Consider the following 17,081-nt stretch of genomic DNA (forward strand, 5'->3'; position numbering starts at 1 on the left):
GCGTTTGTGTGCATGTGTAAGCTTGCCGTGCTTCGGCAGTGCAGTCTCTTAGCAACAGTCCTCCTGGGAGTCAGGGACGCGCCTCTGCCCCTAATTGTTCTCTGGGGTGATGCAGCAGCAGTTTGCAGCCTCGCTCTCCAAGTCGTCTCCACCGTCCTCAGATACTCAAACTCAGAGCCTGGGCCTGTTTCAGACCCCGACCTGCATGGAGGCTGACGTTTCCCGCACGTTTCCCGCAATCTAAAGTACCGAGGCTTCTTAATAATAGCGGGAACGGTGTCACAATGACGACTTTCTCAGGAATTGTGTATCACTTGTTTTTTATTCAGCATGAACATAAAATCGCATGTGACATACAGTTGGAGTATCGAAGGATGCATTCCTGAAGGTTTGGTCTGTATTGCTGAAATTGTAACACCGGTATGTTTCTATCGGTGGGTACTGAGTACATGCCGAGTCCCTGCAGGCACTAACCGAAGCTCGGTTTACAAACCACATGCTCCCTGAATGACTGGTGCTCATTAGCCTGGGGTCTGCTTGACCCCGACCAGCCAATCCACGGGGTGCAGGTCCTTTTGTGGGGGCTGTTGGGACACCAAAGTCTGGTTAAAACGCTGTATGTAGAGGGTGGCTGTAGTCATGGCAGAGGCTATGGTGGAGCCCCACTCGGGGGGGGGGGGCTGGGGTTGGGGAACGGGCTCCTGGGAGGGAGCTGAGAGAGCAGGTGACGACGCCAGGGGAGGAGTCTTCCTGAAATATCGCTTGGTCCATTTCACCTCCGCGTTCTGCCAGAGCTCGCCACATCCTCTCCCCACCTCAGAACCGGACCTAAGCGTTGGCGCTCCAGTCGGTTGGGAATCGGGCCTGTGGCGGGTGGCTTCCTTGTGGTCTTCCGTGGGGGTTTGACTGGAGTTCGGGCTCCAGCATGACAGAGTACTTGCTCCTCATCCTCTATTTCTCTTCCTTCATCTGCCTGTGTGCGCTGGTGTGCCTGTACTTCTCGGGCTGTCAGGAGATGACCTACAAGCACGATGGTAAGGGCGTCCCGCTCCATCTGCCTGGGCTGCTGTCCGCTAAGGATTCCTTCTTTGGAAAGGGGTCTGTTAGGTATACATGTTTTTATTCAGTGAATTTGAAGTTTTCTATATTAAACAAAGCTTTGGTCCTCTTCCATTGACCAAGGAACAGGTGTGATGTCGCAACAATGTTCCCACCCCTCAGTGGTTGCCGTGTTTTGCTCCCGGTGTCGGTTTAACTCGAACCCTGCATCTCCGCTGCTGTTGGCTGGTGACGTGCCGTCATTTCAGCCCCGAGTCGTCCTTTGCTTGTCGGGTTTGTTTGATTGTGTGAGCACTCAGTGAGTTAGCCTGCCAAAAGGCATTGGGCAAATCCCAACTGCAAGAAAATTACACATTGATCCCCTTGGAAACTTGGAGAAGGAGAGGTTTGTTTAAGCAGTAAAATTTGCACAGCTGATCTGTATTTTTAATGGTTGTTGGGTTAGTAGAGGATTCTGTCCTGTGGGGCAGTACATAGGAGAATAGCTGTGGTTGCCTTTTTTAATGAGAACGTCAGCTTGTAAGATGTATAGGGTAGAGTCAGATGTGCAAATGTCATCTGTTATGGAGTCAGACTCTGAATCATACTCTGAATCAGACTCTGGTTTTTATTGGAATTCATCTCCCAAAGCTGGATGTAAAATGACATTGGAGGCTTTGAGGCTCTCGGCTGAGAGCTGTGATGTTTCACTGTAACCAAGGTACTCAAGGGTTTGCTGGCTGACTGAAATCCCATGGTATGTGTCTGTGTATGTGTGTATCTGTGTGTGTGTGTATGTGTGTCTACATTGTGATAAAAACCTGTTATTTTGACAACCGTAAAATTCAAATTTTATAAAAATTTTTATAAAAATCCATGCCTGCTATCAAAAAACTACAAATGCCAAAAGACTTGTATTTTGTTTGGTTGCTTATGGTTAAGGTTAAGACTGAGTAGTTGTTAAGGTTGTCATTGTTGGGAATAGGATTAGGCCCATAGAAATGAATGGACAGTCCTCGAAGATACCATAAGATACCTGTCTTTTTCAATATGCGTTAGATTTGCCTAGTGGTGAAGCATTCTGGTCGCTGCTTAAATCAGTGTTTAAAAGCTTCTGTGCAAGCAAAGGTATGATCCAGGATTGCATAGAAGTACCAGGCATTAGGTATGAAAAAGGCTGAGCCAGATCACCCAACTGCAATTGGCATAGTGCCATTATGTGTGTTAGAGTCTACCTACTGGTTTCCAGTTAGCAGAATTACTGGGAACCATCAGGAGAATCAATCCCAAACTGCTGAAATGAACTGACATTTTTTGCTTAGTTAGCAGTGTTGGAAAACAGATTGATTTGTTGAATATGGCAGAATGGGAACAAGTGCTTACAGTATGTGAGGTATTTTGTAGGAGCTGTTGTTCCTCGGTGGAGGTGACTGACTGGGTCGGTCCCCGATTTGAGCACCAGCCCATCACTTCTCCGACTGGCACAGCTGGCATGTTTCTGATTTAGGTTCCTGACCGGTGAATACATTTCTGATCGGCTCCTGTAACCATGCTGTAACCTTGTCCTACAGAGGCATGTTGTGGAGACATATTTTGGATTTGACGAAGAGTCTGTGGATTCGGAGACCTCGTCCTTGACGTCCTACACCACGGATCGAACGGACAGGACTCCAGCCACCCCTGAGGAGGATCTGGAGGAGGTGAGCCGGGCGTGATTCCATTGCAGGCTAAGGGTGCTTCAGAAGACATTGTCACCACCATAGGGGGGAGGGGCTAAAGAATGTTTCCAGTTTGTGACCACCATCATTGACATGTAATCATTTTCATTTAGGAATGTTTTTTTTTTTTTTTATTCTTTATGGGGAAAATCACCTTTAAGGTACTGGTTACAATTGTGCTTAATTACATTTAGACTGGTTGTTAGGTCGTATGGCAACTTCAGAGAAATAACTTAGGCAGCATAGTGTTTTTTGAATTGTGGATAGTTTTTTTTCATACATTTTGATTGGCTAATTGGAATTTGGTGTCATTTGGGTAATGATCAAGATGCTGATGTGATGATACTCGCGTGTCCTGCCAGGGGATTTCGCGTGAGGAGTCAGAGCTGCGGTTCCGTCAGCTGACCCGGGAGTACCAGGCTCTACAGCGAGCCTACGCCCTACTCCAGGAGCAGGTTGGGGGAACCCTGGATGCTGAGCGTGAAGCCCGGGTGAGACAGGAGGCAGGCGGGGCTGAGGCTACCACCAAGGGTTCACTTGCTTATTTAAAGAACACATTGCATCTGATAAAAGCAATCCTACATACTGTATTTGCTCTGCTGAAGCATTAAAAATACCCTAGAAAAATCCTTGATAGTGATGGTCAGTCAAAGCTTCATGAACCATTTGCTGTATTTTCTGACCCCACTAGGTGGTGCTCTTGGTTTATTTTGGGGCATGCTTTGAGTCTGTTTTTGAAGAGAGACCGCCATCTAGTGGAGTTAGAAAATACAGCAAGTGGTTCACGAAGCTTTGTTTGACCATTACTCATCCCTGCCATAAATTAGTCTTGATTTTTGAGTGGATGTCTAGAGCTCCTGTTAAGCCTTCCTCATGGCAGGACAGCTTCATCTGGTATAGTGCAGTATCCATGGAACATCAAAGTGCTGCAGTTAAGCTGGCTATCCAAAGATAGGTTTGAGGAGCTCCCATATAGGGTTAGCTATAGTCAGAATTTCTGGCCCACGGTTGGCCAGCTGTAGGGTTGCTATTCTGGTCATCTTCTTGTGCATTACATCTGTGAAATCTGTGACCATGATCACCTGGACTTTCAGATGTCCATCAAACAGTGTGCTCTGCAGTCCAGCTGTCTCGCACGACTAAGCAGAATCCGTGCCGTTTTCAGACACGGGAGCAACTGCAGGCGGATCTGGTTCGGTGCCAGGCGAAGATCGACGACCTGGAGAAGTCCCTGGTGGAGCGGGGGCAGGTAAATGGAAAAGGGGGCTGGGACGCTCGGGTGCTGAGCCGCCTCCTGGTGACCTTCCTCTGCCTCTTCCTCGCCGCCGTGTGCGTGGCTTGGATCTGCCGGCGTGTCCTGTGACATCACCGCAGCGCCCAGGCCGCACCTGTGGGGCAGAGCCTGGAGGTTTCCTCATGGATCATGCTATTAATGGAGCTGCCAGTTAATTGCTGCTCATCACTGGCATAGTGGCTGAGCTTGCTGCAGTGCCCCCATCAGGGGTTTGCAGTAATAGGCGGGGTGATGATCGTTTTGTTCCTACAGTGAAAGCCTTAATTGCACCACCAGCATATGTGTCACTGCCTCTGGTGTGAGGGTCCCTGTGCCTCATTGCTGGACTGCCTCTGGTGTGAGGGTTCCTGTGCCTCATTGCTGGACTGCCTCTGTGTCCATGGCTTGCTTTCTCTTTATGGAAATGATTTCTGTTAAGCCAGGTGACGGGCTCATCTTTGCACTACTCACTTTGGCTCAATAAAACTCAACTGCAGCCATTTCTCTCACTCTCTGCTTATGTGTCTTCATTCCATGCTCTGTGTCACGTACATCCTGTCCTTTACATTAATCCTAGGTGAATGACAAGTGATTTGAACAGATAAAAGCTCATTAGCCTGACATGGTATACTCCAGTATGTCTTTCCTGGGCTGTGACGCACTTTAAGTGGATCGTGTGAAACGGTGTTTGATTAGTAATGTCTGTGTTATGCTCTCATCACAGGATTCCAAGTGGGTGGAGGAAAAGCAGTACCTCATCAAAACTAACCAGGAGCTCTTGGAGAAGGTAGCTTCCTTATCGTTATGTCTGATTAGGGGTCCAGTGTGGATGAGTACATATTGGTCCAATTGGTGTGTGTGTGTGTGTGTGTGTGTGTGTGTGTGTGTGTGTGTGTAAAAGGCTTTCACAGAATGAGTAGCGATCCTTGTGCGTGATCTAAACCCCAGCGTCACACACCTGACTCCTATGTAGGTGGAATTGTCCATTCATTTCACTTTCACTATGACTCTGAAAGCCACAGGTCAAACATCACTGTCACTATCAGTGTCGGCATTAGCACATTGTACAGCTGGGACCTGTGTATCTTACCCCGACCAGCCAGTCATTAGTGTGCACTGAATAGTTTGTTTATTATGCAAACGCTTCTTCTACTGTTACGTCCCGATCTAGGGACGGGGCATGAACAGCGGTAAGGGTCGGGAAAATAACGGGGAGTCGGGAGTTAGAGGACAAGGAGGTCGGGGAATAATTAACACCCAAGGCGTTGGTGGTAACAGAAAATATGTGTATTTGGGGAAAAGGTGAGCTTCAGGAGTGACACCGGCCAAAACAATAAACAAAACCAAGTGAACTAGCTACCCGCGTACCGACCGTAACTTCCTTAACCCCAAAGAAAAATAAAACAAAAGACAAAAGCTATCCTAACCCCCTCTAACCACAAAACAGGGACTAAAACGCTGTACACACAGAAAAATAAATGCCAGTCACTCTCTACAACCCTTACACCCATACACACACACAGATATATATATATATATGGCGTCTTTTATAATCCGGGGCTGGAGAGGCGGGAAACGGGAAGGAGGCGATGACAACCAGCCCATCCAGTTTTGGCACGGCTTTCGTGGTGAGATGGAACCGGAATCAGCAGTTTGACGGAATGGGATCTAAAGGAGAGAAGGACTGGACACACACATATGGACGTAAAACTACAAACACATTACATTCCAAACATACTCTGAAGGCTTTATGAGTTCATTTTTTTAACATCTGTTGACTGGACTTGAGAGTAAATTCCTTTTTCCAGCAACACGTGTGAATTCAGTTCATGGGCATTTTTCTGCAGTCATGTCCCTACATTTGTAGTGGTTCCTGGATCCACCAGATCTCTGCTGTCTTGGTCACTCTCAGTAGTCTAAAAGTACAACAGGCAGTTCTTAATCCGTGTTTGGGTTATGGTTTTTAGCGGTGCTCTCTTCTGGTTTTCACCACCATCCTGTCTCTCCCTGGCGTCCTGCAGATCAGCAAGCTGGAGCTGGACGAGGGTAGTCTGAGGACGGAGGTGCAGGACGCACGGGACCAGAACGAACTGTTAGAGTTCCGAGTCCTGGAGCTGGAAGTAAGAGAGTCTCTCCCCATCCCCAAACTGTCACCAGGGGGCGACATTGGGTTCCAATCCAAACTCAGAACCTACATCCAGTGACGGACCCGAGTGGAACCGCATGCACACTCCTGTTCCTCGGTCGTTGTAATAATTCCATATGTGTGTGTTTTTGTCTTGTTATTAAACTGTACAAACTGTTAATATTCCACATGTCTGTTCAGATTTTTGTCTTCTTAATTTGAAAGATGTACATTTTTATTATGGACTGAGCTCGTTTCATTTGAATAAAATATCTATCCAATTAACTTCCATCATTCATTTTTGTCTTTTTTCCCGCATGCAGTTTTCTTTGTTTCCTGTACATATCTGTGTTATATCCAGCCCCATCCACATAGAGTCAATGTCAATTTAATTAACTATAGAGGCACAATCAGTAACTAAAGGTCTAACGGTGTTGATCAATGGACTTTATTTGTGTCTCCTTCAGCTAACGCTGTAATTATCATTTGCCGTTAGTTTAGTTTTAAACCAAAGTAACATGCAGTTCATTGTTCCTCTTTACCTGGTTTCATAACTTGTGTTTAATGTCGTTGTCATCTTTCGTTTAATATCTCTAAAGAAAGTGAATTACAAAATCTGCTAACTGCGAGTGATGCTCATAAACAATCAACTATACAAAAAGATTGCTCATTCTGTGCTCATTGGTGGTTGTCATAGCAACATTCTCTGCTTTCATTTTCAGGACCCATTTAGTTTCAGTTTACCGTTTCGTTCTCATACTTAAAGTTGCCCTCCGTTCCGTTGGCTTGCCACCCATCCCATAAAATTTCCCCCCGCCCAGTTCACTTTCACTGATCCTTCTCATTCTCAGTCATGTAAGTACTTTTTTGAGTTTGATTATATGGCTGTTCAAACACAAACTAACACAATCTTTATTTGTGTCCCTGCTTTAAACGTCACCCCATGTCCAGTAACCTGTAACGACAAAGTGTGGCTGCAGTTCTCCAGGTAACCAGATGTGGCAGTGTTGCTGGTTGTTAACTTTGGAACTCTCTTTTCGCCTGCAGGAACGGGAGCGCCGGTCTCCGGCATTCAATCTGCACGTGGCTGCTTTCTCTGAAGGCAACAGCAGTGCTCTACAGCTGCATTGCCACCATGAGGGCATCAAGGTAGGACAGGAGAGCTTCTGTGTTACCTGCAGCTGCCACAAACAGATTCCACACGGGAGACGTGCTAGCAAAAAAATTTTAACAAACCAAACTCAGCTTCCTCATCTCGCTTGTCTCTGACTATTTCTGAGGAATGTTCAAGAAGTTTTTTTTTTTTGTTTGTTGCTTTTTTTTTAGGATGTTGTCATACCAGACCTCATAAAAAAACTCGACATACTTGGTGATAACGGGGTAAGAGTCCTTCCCAGCAACACCTACCTGTTAGACATTCCTCATGACGGTCTCTGTGGTTCTGTGGTAACCACCATGACCCCCAGCGCTGAGGCAGCATGTGAAACCTGAGCAGTATGACTGTCGTTAGATGTTCACGCCCCGGTGTTTCTCAATGCTTCCTCTAGAACCTGCGGAATGAGGAGCAGGTGATTGTGATCCAGGCCGGGACAGTGCTGTCACTCTGTGAAAAGGTAGCCCTGTGCCCCTCCCCAACCCCCCCCATTCTCTGAGAATCCCACCCCCAGATTTAGTTTAATTAGGGTCTTGCTTTAACTCCATCCATGTTTTCTGGTTTCTTATTTGTGACAGTGTGTGTGAAATTTGTTTACACCTCATGGAGACAAAACCTACCCATACAGTGCATGTTCCTCATTACATCGATGCTAATTTAATTTTAAACCTTGATAGTTAAGTTTTTACTCATTAGAACCATGGGCCGGTTTTGGATATACTGAAAATTGCTTCTTAAAATGAGTTTTTACATTTTGGAATTTTTCTTCTTTAGTCTGAAAATATTAGAAGCTCCAAGTAATCACTGAAGCACGATTAGCCTCCTTGCAATGTTGTGCTTATTGTTTTCTTATTTTATATTTTCTTAGCAGAATATTTAATATTCATTATATACAGTGCTGCTTGAAAGTTGTTGAACTTTTCGTGTCCAATGTCACAAGTCTGTGAGTGGCAAAAGTATGTGAACCTGGCAGGTAATTTGAAGGCGAGATTAGAGTCAGGTGTTGTCAGTCAATGTGATGACAATCAGGTGTGAATGGGTGCCTTGATTATGTTAAAAGAACGGGGTTTTATCAAAAGCTTCATCTTTGAACATGTTTGCGCAGTATCAGCGTATAATGGCACAGTTAAAGGACATTTCAGAGGATGTCAGAAAAAGAACTGTTGATGCTTATGGTGCTGGGAAAGGCTACAAAACCATCCCTAAAGAATCAGGTCTGCACCAAACCACAGTCAGACAGACTGTGTACAAATGGATGAAGTTTAAGACTATTGTTATTCTCCCCAGGAGAGATTGATCAGTCCAAGGGCAAAGTATGTGATTGTCTGTGAGGTCCCAAAAGAACCAAGGGTAACTTCTAAACAACTAAAAGCCTCTCTCACAGTAGTTAATGTTGATGTTCATGAGTCCACTATCAGGAGAACATCAGGAGAACCGTGGTGTGCATGGCAGGGATGCAAGGAGAAAGCTGCTGCTTTCCAAGAAAACATTGATTCCCATCTACAGTTTGCTGAAGAGCATGTGGACAAGCCTGAAAGCTGTTGGAGGAATGTTTTATGGACATATGAGACCAAAATAGAACTGTGTCATATCTGAAAAAAGGAAAACACTGCATTCCAGCACGAGAACCTCATCCCATTTGTGAAACATGAAACATGGCAGTGATAGTGTCATGCTTTGGGCCTGTTTTGCTGCGTCTGGGCCAGAACAGCTTGCCATTGTGGAGTGGACAATGAATTCTGAATTATACCAGTAAATTCTAAAGGAAAATGTCAGGACATCTGTCTGTGGACGACATCTCAAGAGAACCTGGGTCATGCAGCAAGACAATGACTCCAAGCACGTAAGTCGTTCTACCAAAGACCAGTTGAAGAAGAATAAAATAAAGGTTTTGTATTGGAAGTCACAGTCCTGACCCAATGGAAATGTTGTGGAAGGACCTGAAGTGTGCAGTTCATTTGAGAAAACCCAGCAACATCCCTGAGCTGAGGCAGTTCTGATTGGCAGGATGGGCTAAAATTCCTCCAAGCCGATGTGTAGGACTGATGAAGACCTACTAGAAACTTTTAGTTGCACTTATTGCTGCAATAGGGGGTGACATCAAATACTGAAAGCGAAGATTTCCATACTTTTGCCACTCGCAGATTTGTGACATCGGATCATTTTCCTCGATAAATGAACGATCACGTATGTTATTTTTGCCTCGTTTGTTAAATTGTGTTCTCTTCACCAACTTCATGTGAAAATCTGATGACGTTTTAAGTCAAATTCATGCAGGAGTATGGAATATTCTGAAAGATTCACTGACTTTCAAGCAGCACTGTATAATTATTGAATGGTCTTTACATGGACCTCTAGACATCTTGCCACTGTAGTAAGCAATATCCTCGATTGATATTGTTACGGTACGGATGCTGTACTATTGCACTGACAATTACTGAAAAGAAGTAACATATAAAGGACACCACTATGTGAAAGGAGAAACTGAGCTCACTGTCGCTGCACGCACACTACCTTACAAGTAACAACATTAAACATTTTATCCTGCAACTACCTAAATACATTAAAGTTTCCCCATCAAAGCTTTCAAGGATCTAGAGCGGGATATTTATAGAGGTAGTTCTCGCTTTCCGAGCTTCCATTTATGAGTTAATATCTTTACAGAAATTTTCTGCAGCAAAAATGAAAACGTAATTTTTCATGTTTTTTTTTTTATTATTATTTGCGCGTAACTGATCACCCGCTGACCAAAAATGCTGTCCATGGCCCTACAAAGTTTTCAGATGACTGCTTTGAGAAATATCTGACTCTGCATGCCCGATTGATACTTTCACGTCAGCGCATGCGCAGCATTACACTACGATGGTGCCCAATTTGTACCACTTTGTTTCACGAACCCAACCTGATCCCGTTAATACACCAGGTTGATTTTACTTACTTTGTGAGCGATCTCCACCAGCTAAGAATGGAATATATGAAGAAAAAAACAGTGCTGAAACTGATTTGCTGAAAATCAGTGACCAAAACTCACTGTGAATGTTAGTTTTATTTTTTTGTTTTTCCCCAAGGATTTTTTTTAAATGTGAGTATATTTTTGATCAAATGTTAATTCTAATAACACTGTTGTGTTTCCTTTGTTTATTTGGCAAAATTTATATGAAAAGTCACCTTTTTATAACATCTCTATGGGATAATACGTCCCAGGTTACGAGTTCTCGATTAACCAGAGATGATTCGAAACAAATTAGCATGTCAAGTCGAGAAATAGTTGTATAAATACTGTTCCTGACAATAATCTTAACCAATACCCTGCGAAAGACCAAATCACAAGGAGATTAGGTGGTTAGTGTAGCAACTCAACTAAGTTTAATTGTATTTAATACAATTACGGACATAAGAGATCTGGAATATCTGATTTTTGATAGGCTTATTAAACAACTTTTATATACTCAAATTTAAACAAATTGTTAGCACTAAATCCGGCCTTTTATCTAAATATCTAAGCATTATCTAAGTATATACATCTAATTTATTCCCCTGAATATTAACTCAATAAATTAGAATTGCTTTTAGTTAATGTTCTCCTGTTATTCCTTAGTGTTCTCCTGACACCTAGTGGAGAAAGTGTAGAATGAAAACATTTCCGCTGCAATAGATTTTTTCCTTTTTGAGAGGCTTTACGGCAGAAATTCTTACTGATTTCTTCTGCTCATGAAAACAAACACAAGGTTTTAAAATTAGTGCCGTGTTTCCAGCACGTGTGTTTATGTGTAATTATGTCATTCACCACCATTGAGTACAGGAAGATGGAGTAAGAGAGAACAAGCACGTCTGACCATCAGTGGGAAGACACACACACAAAGGGAGCAGCTGTGACACGGAGAGAACATGCACACTCCACACACACGGAACAGAGGGTGGTTTGGAGCCCCCACCCCTGGGGGTGTGACACAGGAGTGATACCCACCAAGACACTCTAGATTGTGCTAATCACTGAAGTACATAACCTGTTAAAGGTTAAATTAAAAGCTGATATTTGTAGTTGAACAGCAGTTTGTAGAAGGACATATTCACCAACCATCACTCCCAATTATATATTTTATCCCTTAAAATAATTTATCATTGCAAAGGGGGAAGTCGAGCACCTGTACTTCAGAAGGATGTCTCCTCTTGTTGGGGGGCCACGAGTCCTTCTCATCTCTCTTTCCTCCTCCCCCTCCTCCTATTACTGCTTCTGCCTCCTAGTGGTTGAAACAGATCGACAGCACGGAGGCCGCGCTGACACAGAAGATGATAGACCTGGAGAATGAGAAGGTGAGCCACATGGGCTGGGGGGGGGGGGCGACACAGTCAGAGCCTGCATGCTCCGCCCATCATGCACCGAAGGCTGCATTCCAGTGTCCCTCCTTCTGACGTCTTTAAAGGTTTCCAGAAATTTGGTTAGCAGTGGTTATAAATTCCACTGGATGCGTCTCCCCGGTTTTAATAGTTAACTGAGTGTTTGCCCAGTCAGTGGAATCACTGGCTTCTCAACTTGTTGTAAAGATGGGTCAGATTTTTTTTACTGTGAATTGGATCGCCCAGCCTACCTGAGGAGTTGTGTGTCTGGGTGAATGGGCCGGCGGGGGGGGGCACCTATTCACCTGCAGAACCTTGTCACCTTTGCCGTCGCTCTGGCTGTTTCTTTTTGGTGAAACTGGGTTGGTGTGAGCAACTCTGAGTGTCTCAGATGAGCTGGAGCCTCCACACACCCACAGGTTAGTCACTGGCCTTGTCATTTCCTCCCAGGACTTGTTCAGCAAGCAGAAAGGCTACTTGGAAGAGGAGCTGGATTACCGGAAGCAGGCCCTGGATCAGGCCTCTATGGTAGGACCAGGCCACCCTACCAGCTCCTATGTGGGGGCGTTCTGGGACCAGGCCCCTAGGTCTGACCCAGGCCAACAGCGCCCCCTGGGGGATGAGGCAGATGGCACTGCTTTGCTACACCCTATCAAATGCTGCTCTGTGTCACATCTGGCCCCGATCATGTCGGTAATGGGAAGCAAGAGGCCAGCTCGTCTACTGTCTCCACTTCATGAACATAGTTTAGCCCGTTCCTCTTAAAAATGCTTCAAAATCTCAGCCTGTGGCGAGTGCTCTGGATTTTTAAATTTGAGGAAAAATGCCAAGTTGAAGATGTAAGATTCGAAGTCGCTCCTGAGTAAGACGGCTGACGGCCCTGTGTTCCCGTTACCGCTGGAAGGTGTAGGACAGCCTTAGATGGCCTGGTCATGCGTGCACCGCATAGTAGTGAATGTGCCATGTATTCTGGGCACAGGATTTCAATGTGACCAACATCTAAGAGCAAAACAAAACATTGAATCAGTTCCCCAGTGAATCAATTTATCATTTTCTATATACAGTACATATATTTCTATTTATAAAGCACATAATGATGTATTATAGAGTGTTGCTTACATACAATATATGAGCTAATTTGTAAGGGATACTGCATCTTTTACAAGAATCATGGATGAGTGATGAAGGGCGGTACCTCAGCCAAGCCTGGGGGCCTCAGCACACAGAGGTTCATCAAGCCTGCAATGATCTACTGCTATATTAAGGGTGGTGTCCATTGGCGGGGGAGACGGGGGGGGCAGTTAATATCTAACTTTGCTTGGGCTACAAAAGTCCTGAAGCTTGAAAGGACAAGTAGGAAGTAACAAGTGTGTATGTGGATCTGACACGTATAGTATGGTTTATGTAGCATATTTTGTGTCCTTTTGGGGGTGGGGTGAGCGAATTTGGAGCTCTATGTGTTTACGTTTTGCAAATCTGCATCTTTATTTTTCAGTGTTGTTCTTTTTTTTATTATTTCTGTTGCGATGTGATCGTTTCTGTAATTTAAATCGCCGCAGAAAATCCAGGAGTTGGAGGCCACACTATATAATGCTCTGCAACAGGACCCTGAGAACAGAGTGGGTGAATCTTTGACAGAGAGGCAGAAGGAGGATCTGAGGATAGCGGTGGAGAGACTGAGGAGGCAGATTCAAAGGCAGAGCCGCGAGTTTGACAGTCAGATCTTGCAGGAACGCATGGAGCTGTTGCATCAGGCCCAACAGGTAAGTTGTGGAAGGAAGACAAAATTAAAAGATGCAGTATCCCACCTGCCGGGCGAACAAGAAGTTAGGACCCCACGACTAAAAAATGGGTTTCCTCCATGGGACAATGTAGCTCAGCCCAAGCAGAGTACGACATGACGCACAGGACGGCACACTGGTGTTCACCAGTCTGCATCAGACAGCCTGTAACCGCTCACCAGACAATCTCAAGTAGCATGAAGTTTCAGTATCGGAAGTAAAATACATACTTAAGGTTTCGGTTCACAGCAGGGGAGTTTCTAGCTGTTGAGACAAAATCAGAGACTAAGCCAATTTTATCTGGGGCTTGACTTTGTTGTTTTTTTTTTGCAAGAACATTGGCACTGGAGCTAAAATACTCGGGGGTGTAGCCCCGGGTGATAAGACCTAACGATGCCCACAGTTCATATAAATCTTAAAAGCTCGATCATAGCAGTTTATGAGAATTTAGCACCGAAACATTTGCAGTAGAATTCTGGATCAATCTTTCACTTTCTGCTGTCGACACCTAACTATTTGTGGGTTACCTCCTCCGTAACCACACTATTAGATCAAACTAGTTTGGGTCCCCAGCATGTTTGACGCCAAGCTACTTGGATTTGTAACATATACGTTCACATGGTAGAATATGAAAACTTCAGCACAACAAAATAAATGCACTACTTACCTACAGTATAGTATGTTCACAGCTTTCAAATAAAATGTCATCTAAGATGTCATGCAGTGGGCAGATCTTACAAGACTGCTGTGGTATCGCATTATGGGCTGTTTATAAAGGTGTTTCTCTGCAGTCACATGATAGTTCTGTAAGAGGCTCTGTTTCGCAAAGCCGAGATTTGATCTGTCAGGCATCTTAAAACCTGGGAATGTTTTCCTGAGGTCGGCCTGCATCTTCCTGGCAATGTTCACCAGCAGTAATCCAAATGGCAGAAGGAAAATGGATAAACTATTAATCTCTGTGGGGAACTTATAGTGGATCTTTTTTATGTATTTTTGTTGCGTGCTGTATGCAGATCCCATACAGGCTTAAACAAACACCTTACTAACAAACTCTGATCTTTTGTCTTCAGATTTTATGAGCTTATGACATAATTGTCTATCATACCTGATTCTGTAACTTTCAAAATTAAAATGTATTTTAAAGAACATATCTTGGCGGTGGATAGCATTTTTGCTAAGGACACAGACTTGCAATGGTTCTAAGACCAAAAGCACCTTGGAGAAAATTGCTTCAGTTGATCCAATAATAATGGTGATAATAACCACAATAATAATATTAGAATGTAATCATCATAATATGCAGCAGTGAAGCTCCTGAGATCCTCATACAGCACAGCAGGCAAGTCCACTAAGACCCTGCATCCCATGGGAGGGGAGTCATTCACCATTGTTCTGGCTGCTTGTTGCCATGGCTACTGCAGTTTGCATGCCACTGCAGAGAGCAGCATGGGTACTTGGTCATCGACCGTCCCCTGGTCTATCATGAAGAAAAAAACAGCCGGTCATCCATACGTTAAGCACTGATGTGTGGGCAAAAAGTGGACTTTACCATTTTGTGGGGGGGAAAAAAACTGTTACATCTGTTTCTTTTGGTTCACAGAAGATTAGGGAGCTGGTGGATAAGATTGAAACCCAGAAAAGACAAATCAAGGAAATTGAAGAAAAGGTATTTCCACCCTTTTTTCCCTGATATTGTTAATCTGTCTAATTTAGCATTTTTTAGATGTGTCCTTTTGTAACCAGTAAACAAAACCTTTTTATAGTTATAGTCCTTCATTTTATACCCATATTTTACCCATTCATACTTGTGTGCACCAATGAGCTCAATGGAAATCCACTGATGTTGACGTATACTGTGTTTCTCACGTTAAACGCAAAGGTATTTCTACTTAGAAAGTGCTTAGAGCACTGTGGTGATTTCCACGTCAGCTGACACTAAGCTTTGGCTTCTCCGGGAGCCCGAGCATTAAAGGTGCCAAAAGAAGGAGGGAACGAGTTTTGTGCCCTGTGCCCCTCCTGGGTTGTCATGGTGACGGCAAAGCATAGGGTGCCACACTGCCATAGAGCTCTATTATACTGGGACAGGATGTGCTCTTACTTTGCAGGTCCTGTCATATTTCTACTAATTTCAGCTTTTCTTTCTTCCCCTGTTTATCTGATTCTTGGCCAATACATCATTATTTTCGTAGTTTTTGTTCCTCTTTTTATTTTTTTCTTTAGCCTTCATTCTTTGGCCTTAATGACACAGGGACAGCCACGTATGAGGTGAGCCACCTCGCCGTCTATAGAGCTGTTCATATACTGTCTGCCTATTCTCAGAGTTGGAGAATTAAGGTCCAGGGAGTACAAATCCAGACCAAGATTTTGTATCAACCAACCAGTTGAGTATGAAACGTCAAAGTCATAGAGTACTCAACTGGTTGGTTGAAACAAAATCTTGGTCTGGATTTGTACTCTCTGGACCTGTAATCACCTCTACCTATACTTAATAGTAATCTTTACTTATGTTCTAAAATGCATGCTGTATATAATTTTTACCCAGACTACTCAGCAGTTTGCTGGCTTCATTAAACTGTACATATGTGGTGAAACATGAAGTCGCATACAAAGATGACAGAACATCCTAAGCAATTTGGTTTGCATGTTTTTTTTCTGTCCTGGGGCAGCTTAACTTGAGCCGATTTTTTTTACTTTTTTCTGAGCACTGCTGAATGCAAGACATGCCTTTAATCCACAGAAGCCTCTGCATTCTCTCACGCTGCTTAAAAAAGCACGTTCTTTCTGTTTTGTAAGCACTGACATTTGCACAGTAGGTGGACATGGAAGTGGGTTTGACTGGCAGCCTGTGTAGGGTGTGCCCCAGCCCTATGCCCTGTGCTTTCTGGGATACATTCCAGGCTGACTGGTCTGCTGTACAGCGTAAGCAGTTATGGGACATGGATGAAAAGAGAATTGCTGAATAGACCTGCATTAGTGGCCGAAACTGTGGAAACACCTTGCATTTTTGGCATTACTACACTAATATTGGCAGTAATGTTTATAAACAATAAAAGAATGTAAAAAAAAATCATATATTGGATGATTAAATGCAGCAAGTAGCTGGATTAACTGGAATAAATCTGTAAAAATCAAAAGTGTTCCCACAATTTTGGCCACTAGTGTAAAAAGAGAGGGGTATAAAATGGCCCTGCAAGAAAGTAAAACTGGGCCCTGACCCCCCCCGCCCCGCTTCTCCCCCCCCTCAGGAGCTGAAGTGTTCCCCAGGAGTGTGCAAACCCAGAAGCTCATGCAATCCACTGCATTGGGGAAGACAGTGTTGTGCACTCACACGTCTCCCTGCTGTCTCCTGATTTCCTGTTTCTCTCCCCTCCCCAATCTCCTAATGAAGATTATTTATAGTTTGACAAATTCTTCTTTGGTGAATTTTTATACATACATGCTCTTTGTGAAATAAAAGAATCATTATTGTAGACAAAACGACACCATGACCAACTAACAATGGTATATAAAATATTAGAAAACAAACATTTTAAGGGGGGGAAAAAAGTAATTTTCTATATTTATGAAGTGTCTTTGCCATGAAGTGTCTTCACAATGAAGTAAATTTTGAAGAAAATAAAATAAAGCCAAAACTACGAGGGTAAAAACCCTTAAA

General features: G+C 43.9%; 2 protein-coding genes and 1 long non-coding RNA gene across 14 annotated transcripts in view; 2 read left to right on the forward strand and 1 right to left on the reverse strand.

Annotated features, from left to right (window-relative positions):
- The window catches only part of jakmip1 (janus kinase and microtubule interacting protein 1), a 47,623-nt gene extending 30,814 nt beyond the window's left edge, over positions 1-16,809 (forward strand). For 5 of the 8 annotated variants that reach the window (XM_072718660.1, XM_023797263.2, XM_072718661.1 and 2 more), the window contains 14 exons: positions 2,610-2,738; positions 3,119-3,247; positions 3,922-4,005; positions 4,754-4,816; positions 6,051-6,149; positions 7,202-7,303; positions 7,481-7,534; positions 7,702-7,767; positions 11,553-11,621; positions 12,096-12,173; positions 13,205-13,408; positions 15,027-15,092; positions 15,616-15,691; positions 16,672-16,809. In XM_072718660.1, coding sequence (XP_072574761.1) covers positions 2,610-2,738; positions 3,119-3,247; positions 3,922-4,005; positions 4,754-4,816; positions 6,051-6,149; positions 7,202-7,303; positions 7,481-7,534; positions 7,702-7,767; positions 11,553-11,621; positions 12,096-12,173; positions 13,205-13,408; positions 15,027-15,092; positions 15,616-15,666 — 1,194 coding nt within the window. In that variant the 3' untranslated portion in view covers positions 15,667-15,691; positions 16,672-16,809. Of the gene's footprint in view, positions 1-2,609; positions 2,739-3,118; positions 3,248-3,921; positions 4,006-4,753; positions 4,817-6,050; positions 6,440-7,201; positions 7,304-7,480; positions 7,535-7,701; positions 7,768-11,552; positions 11,622-12,095; positions 12,174-13,204; positions 13,409-15,026; positions 15,093-15,615; positions 15,692-16,671 lie in introns of those variants that run through there. The other 3 variants (XM_023797266.2, XM_023797267.2, XM_023797268.2) reach the window with 3 other exon arrangements.
- On the forward strand, positions 710-2,602 carry LOC140593624 (uncharacterized). The gene has a single exon (XM_072718663.1). The coding sequence runs from the start codon at positions 926-928 to the stop codon at positions 1,175-1,177; it is 252 nt and encodes an 83-aa protein (XP_072574764.1). The 5' UTR covers positions 710-925; the 3' UTR covers positions 1,178-2,602.
- Positions 5,305-14,238, reverse strand: LOC111836209 (uncharacterized). Of its 5 annotated transcripts, none has more exons than XR_002836367.2 (4): positions 14,094-14,238; positions 11,453-13,690; positions 7,562-7,704; positions 5,305-5,713 (listed from the first exon to the last, which is right to left on the reverse strand). It is a non-coding gene; the product is annotated as an uncharacterized lncRNA (long non-coding RNA). The 5 variants fall into 5 exon arrangements; XR_002836366.2 differs by lacking the exon at positions 5,305-5,713 and adding an exon at positions 7,200-7,335; XR_011994042.1 differs by lacking the exon at positions 5,305-5,713 and having other exon boundaries at positions 7,298-7,704; positions 11,453-12,644; positions 13,454-13,690.
- Positions 16,810-17,081: the final 272 nt, after the last annotated feature.

This window comes from Paramormyrops kingsleyae, chromosome 12, assembly GCF_048594095.1.
Source record: "Paramormyrops kingsleyae isolate MSU_618 chromosome 12, PKINGS_0.4, whole genome shotgun sequence".
NCBI classification, from domain to species: Eukaryota; Metazoa; Chordata; class Actinopteri; order Osteoglossiformes; family Mormyridae; genus Paramormyrops; species Paramormyrops kingsleyae.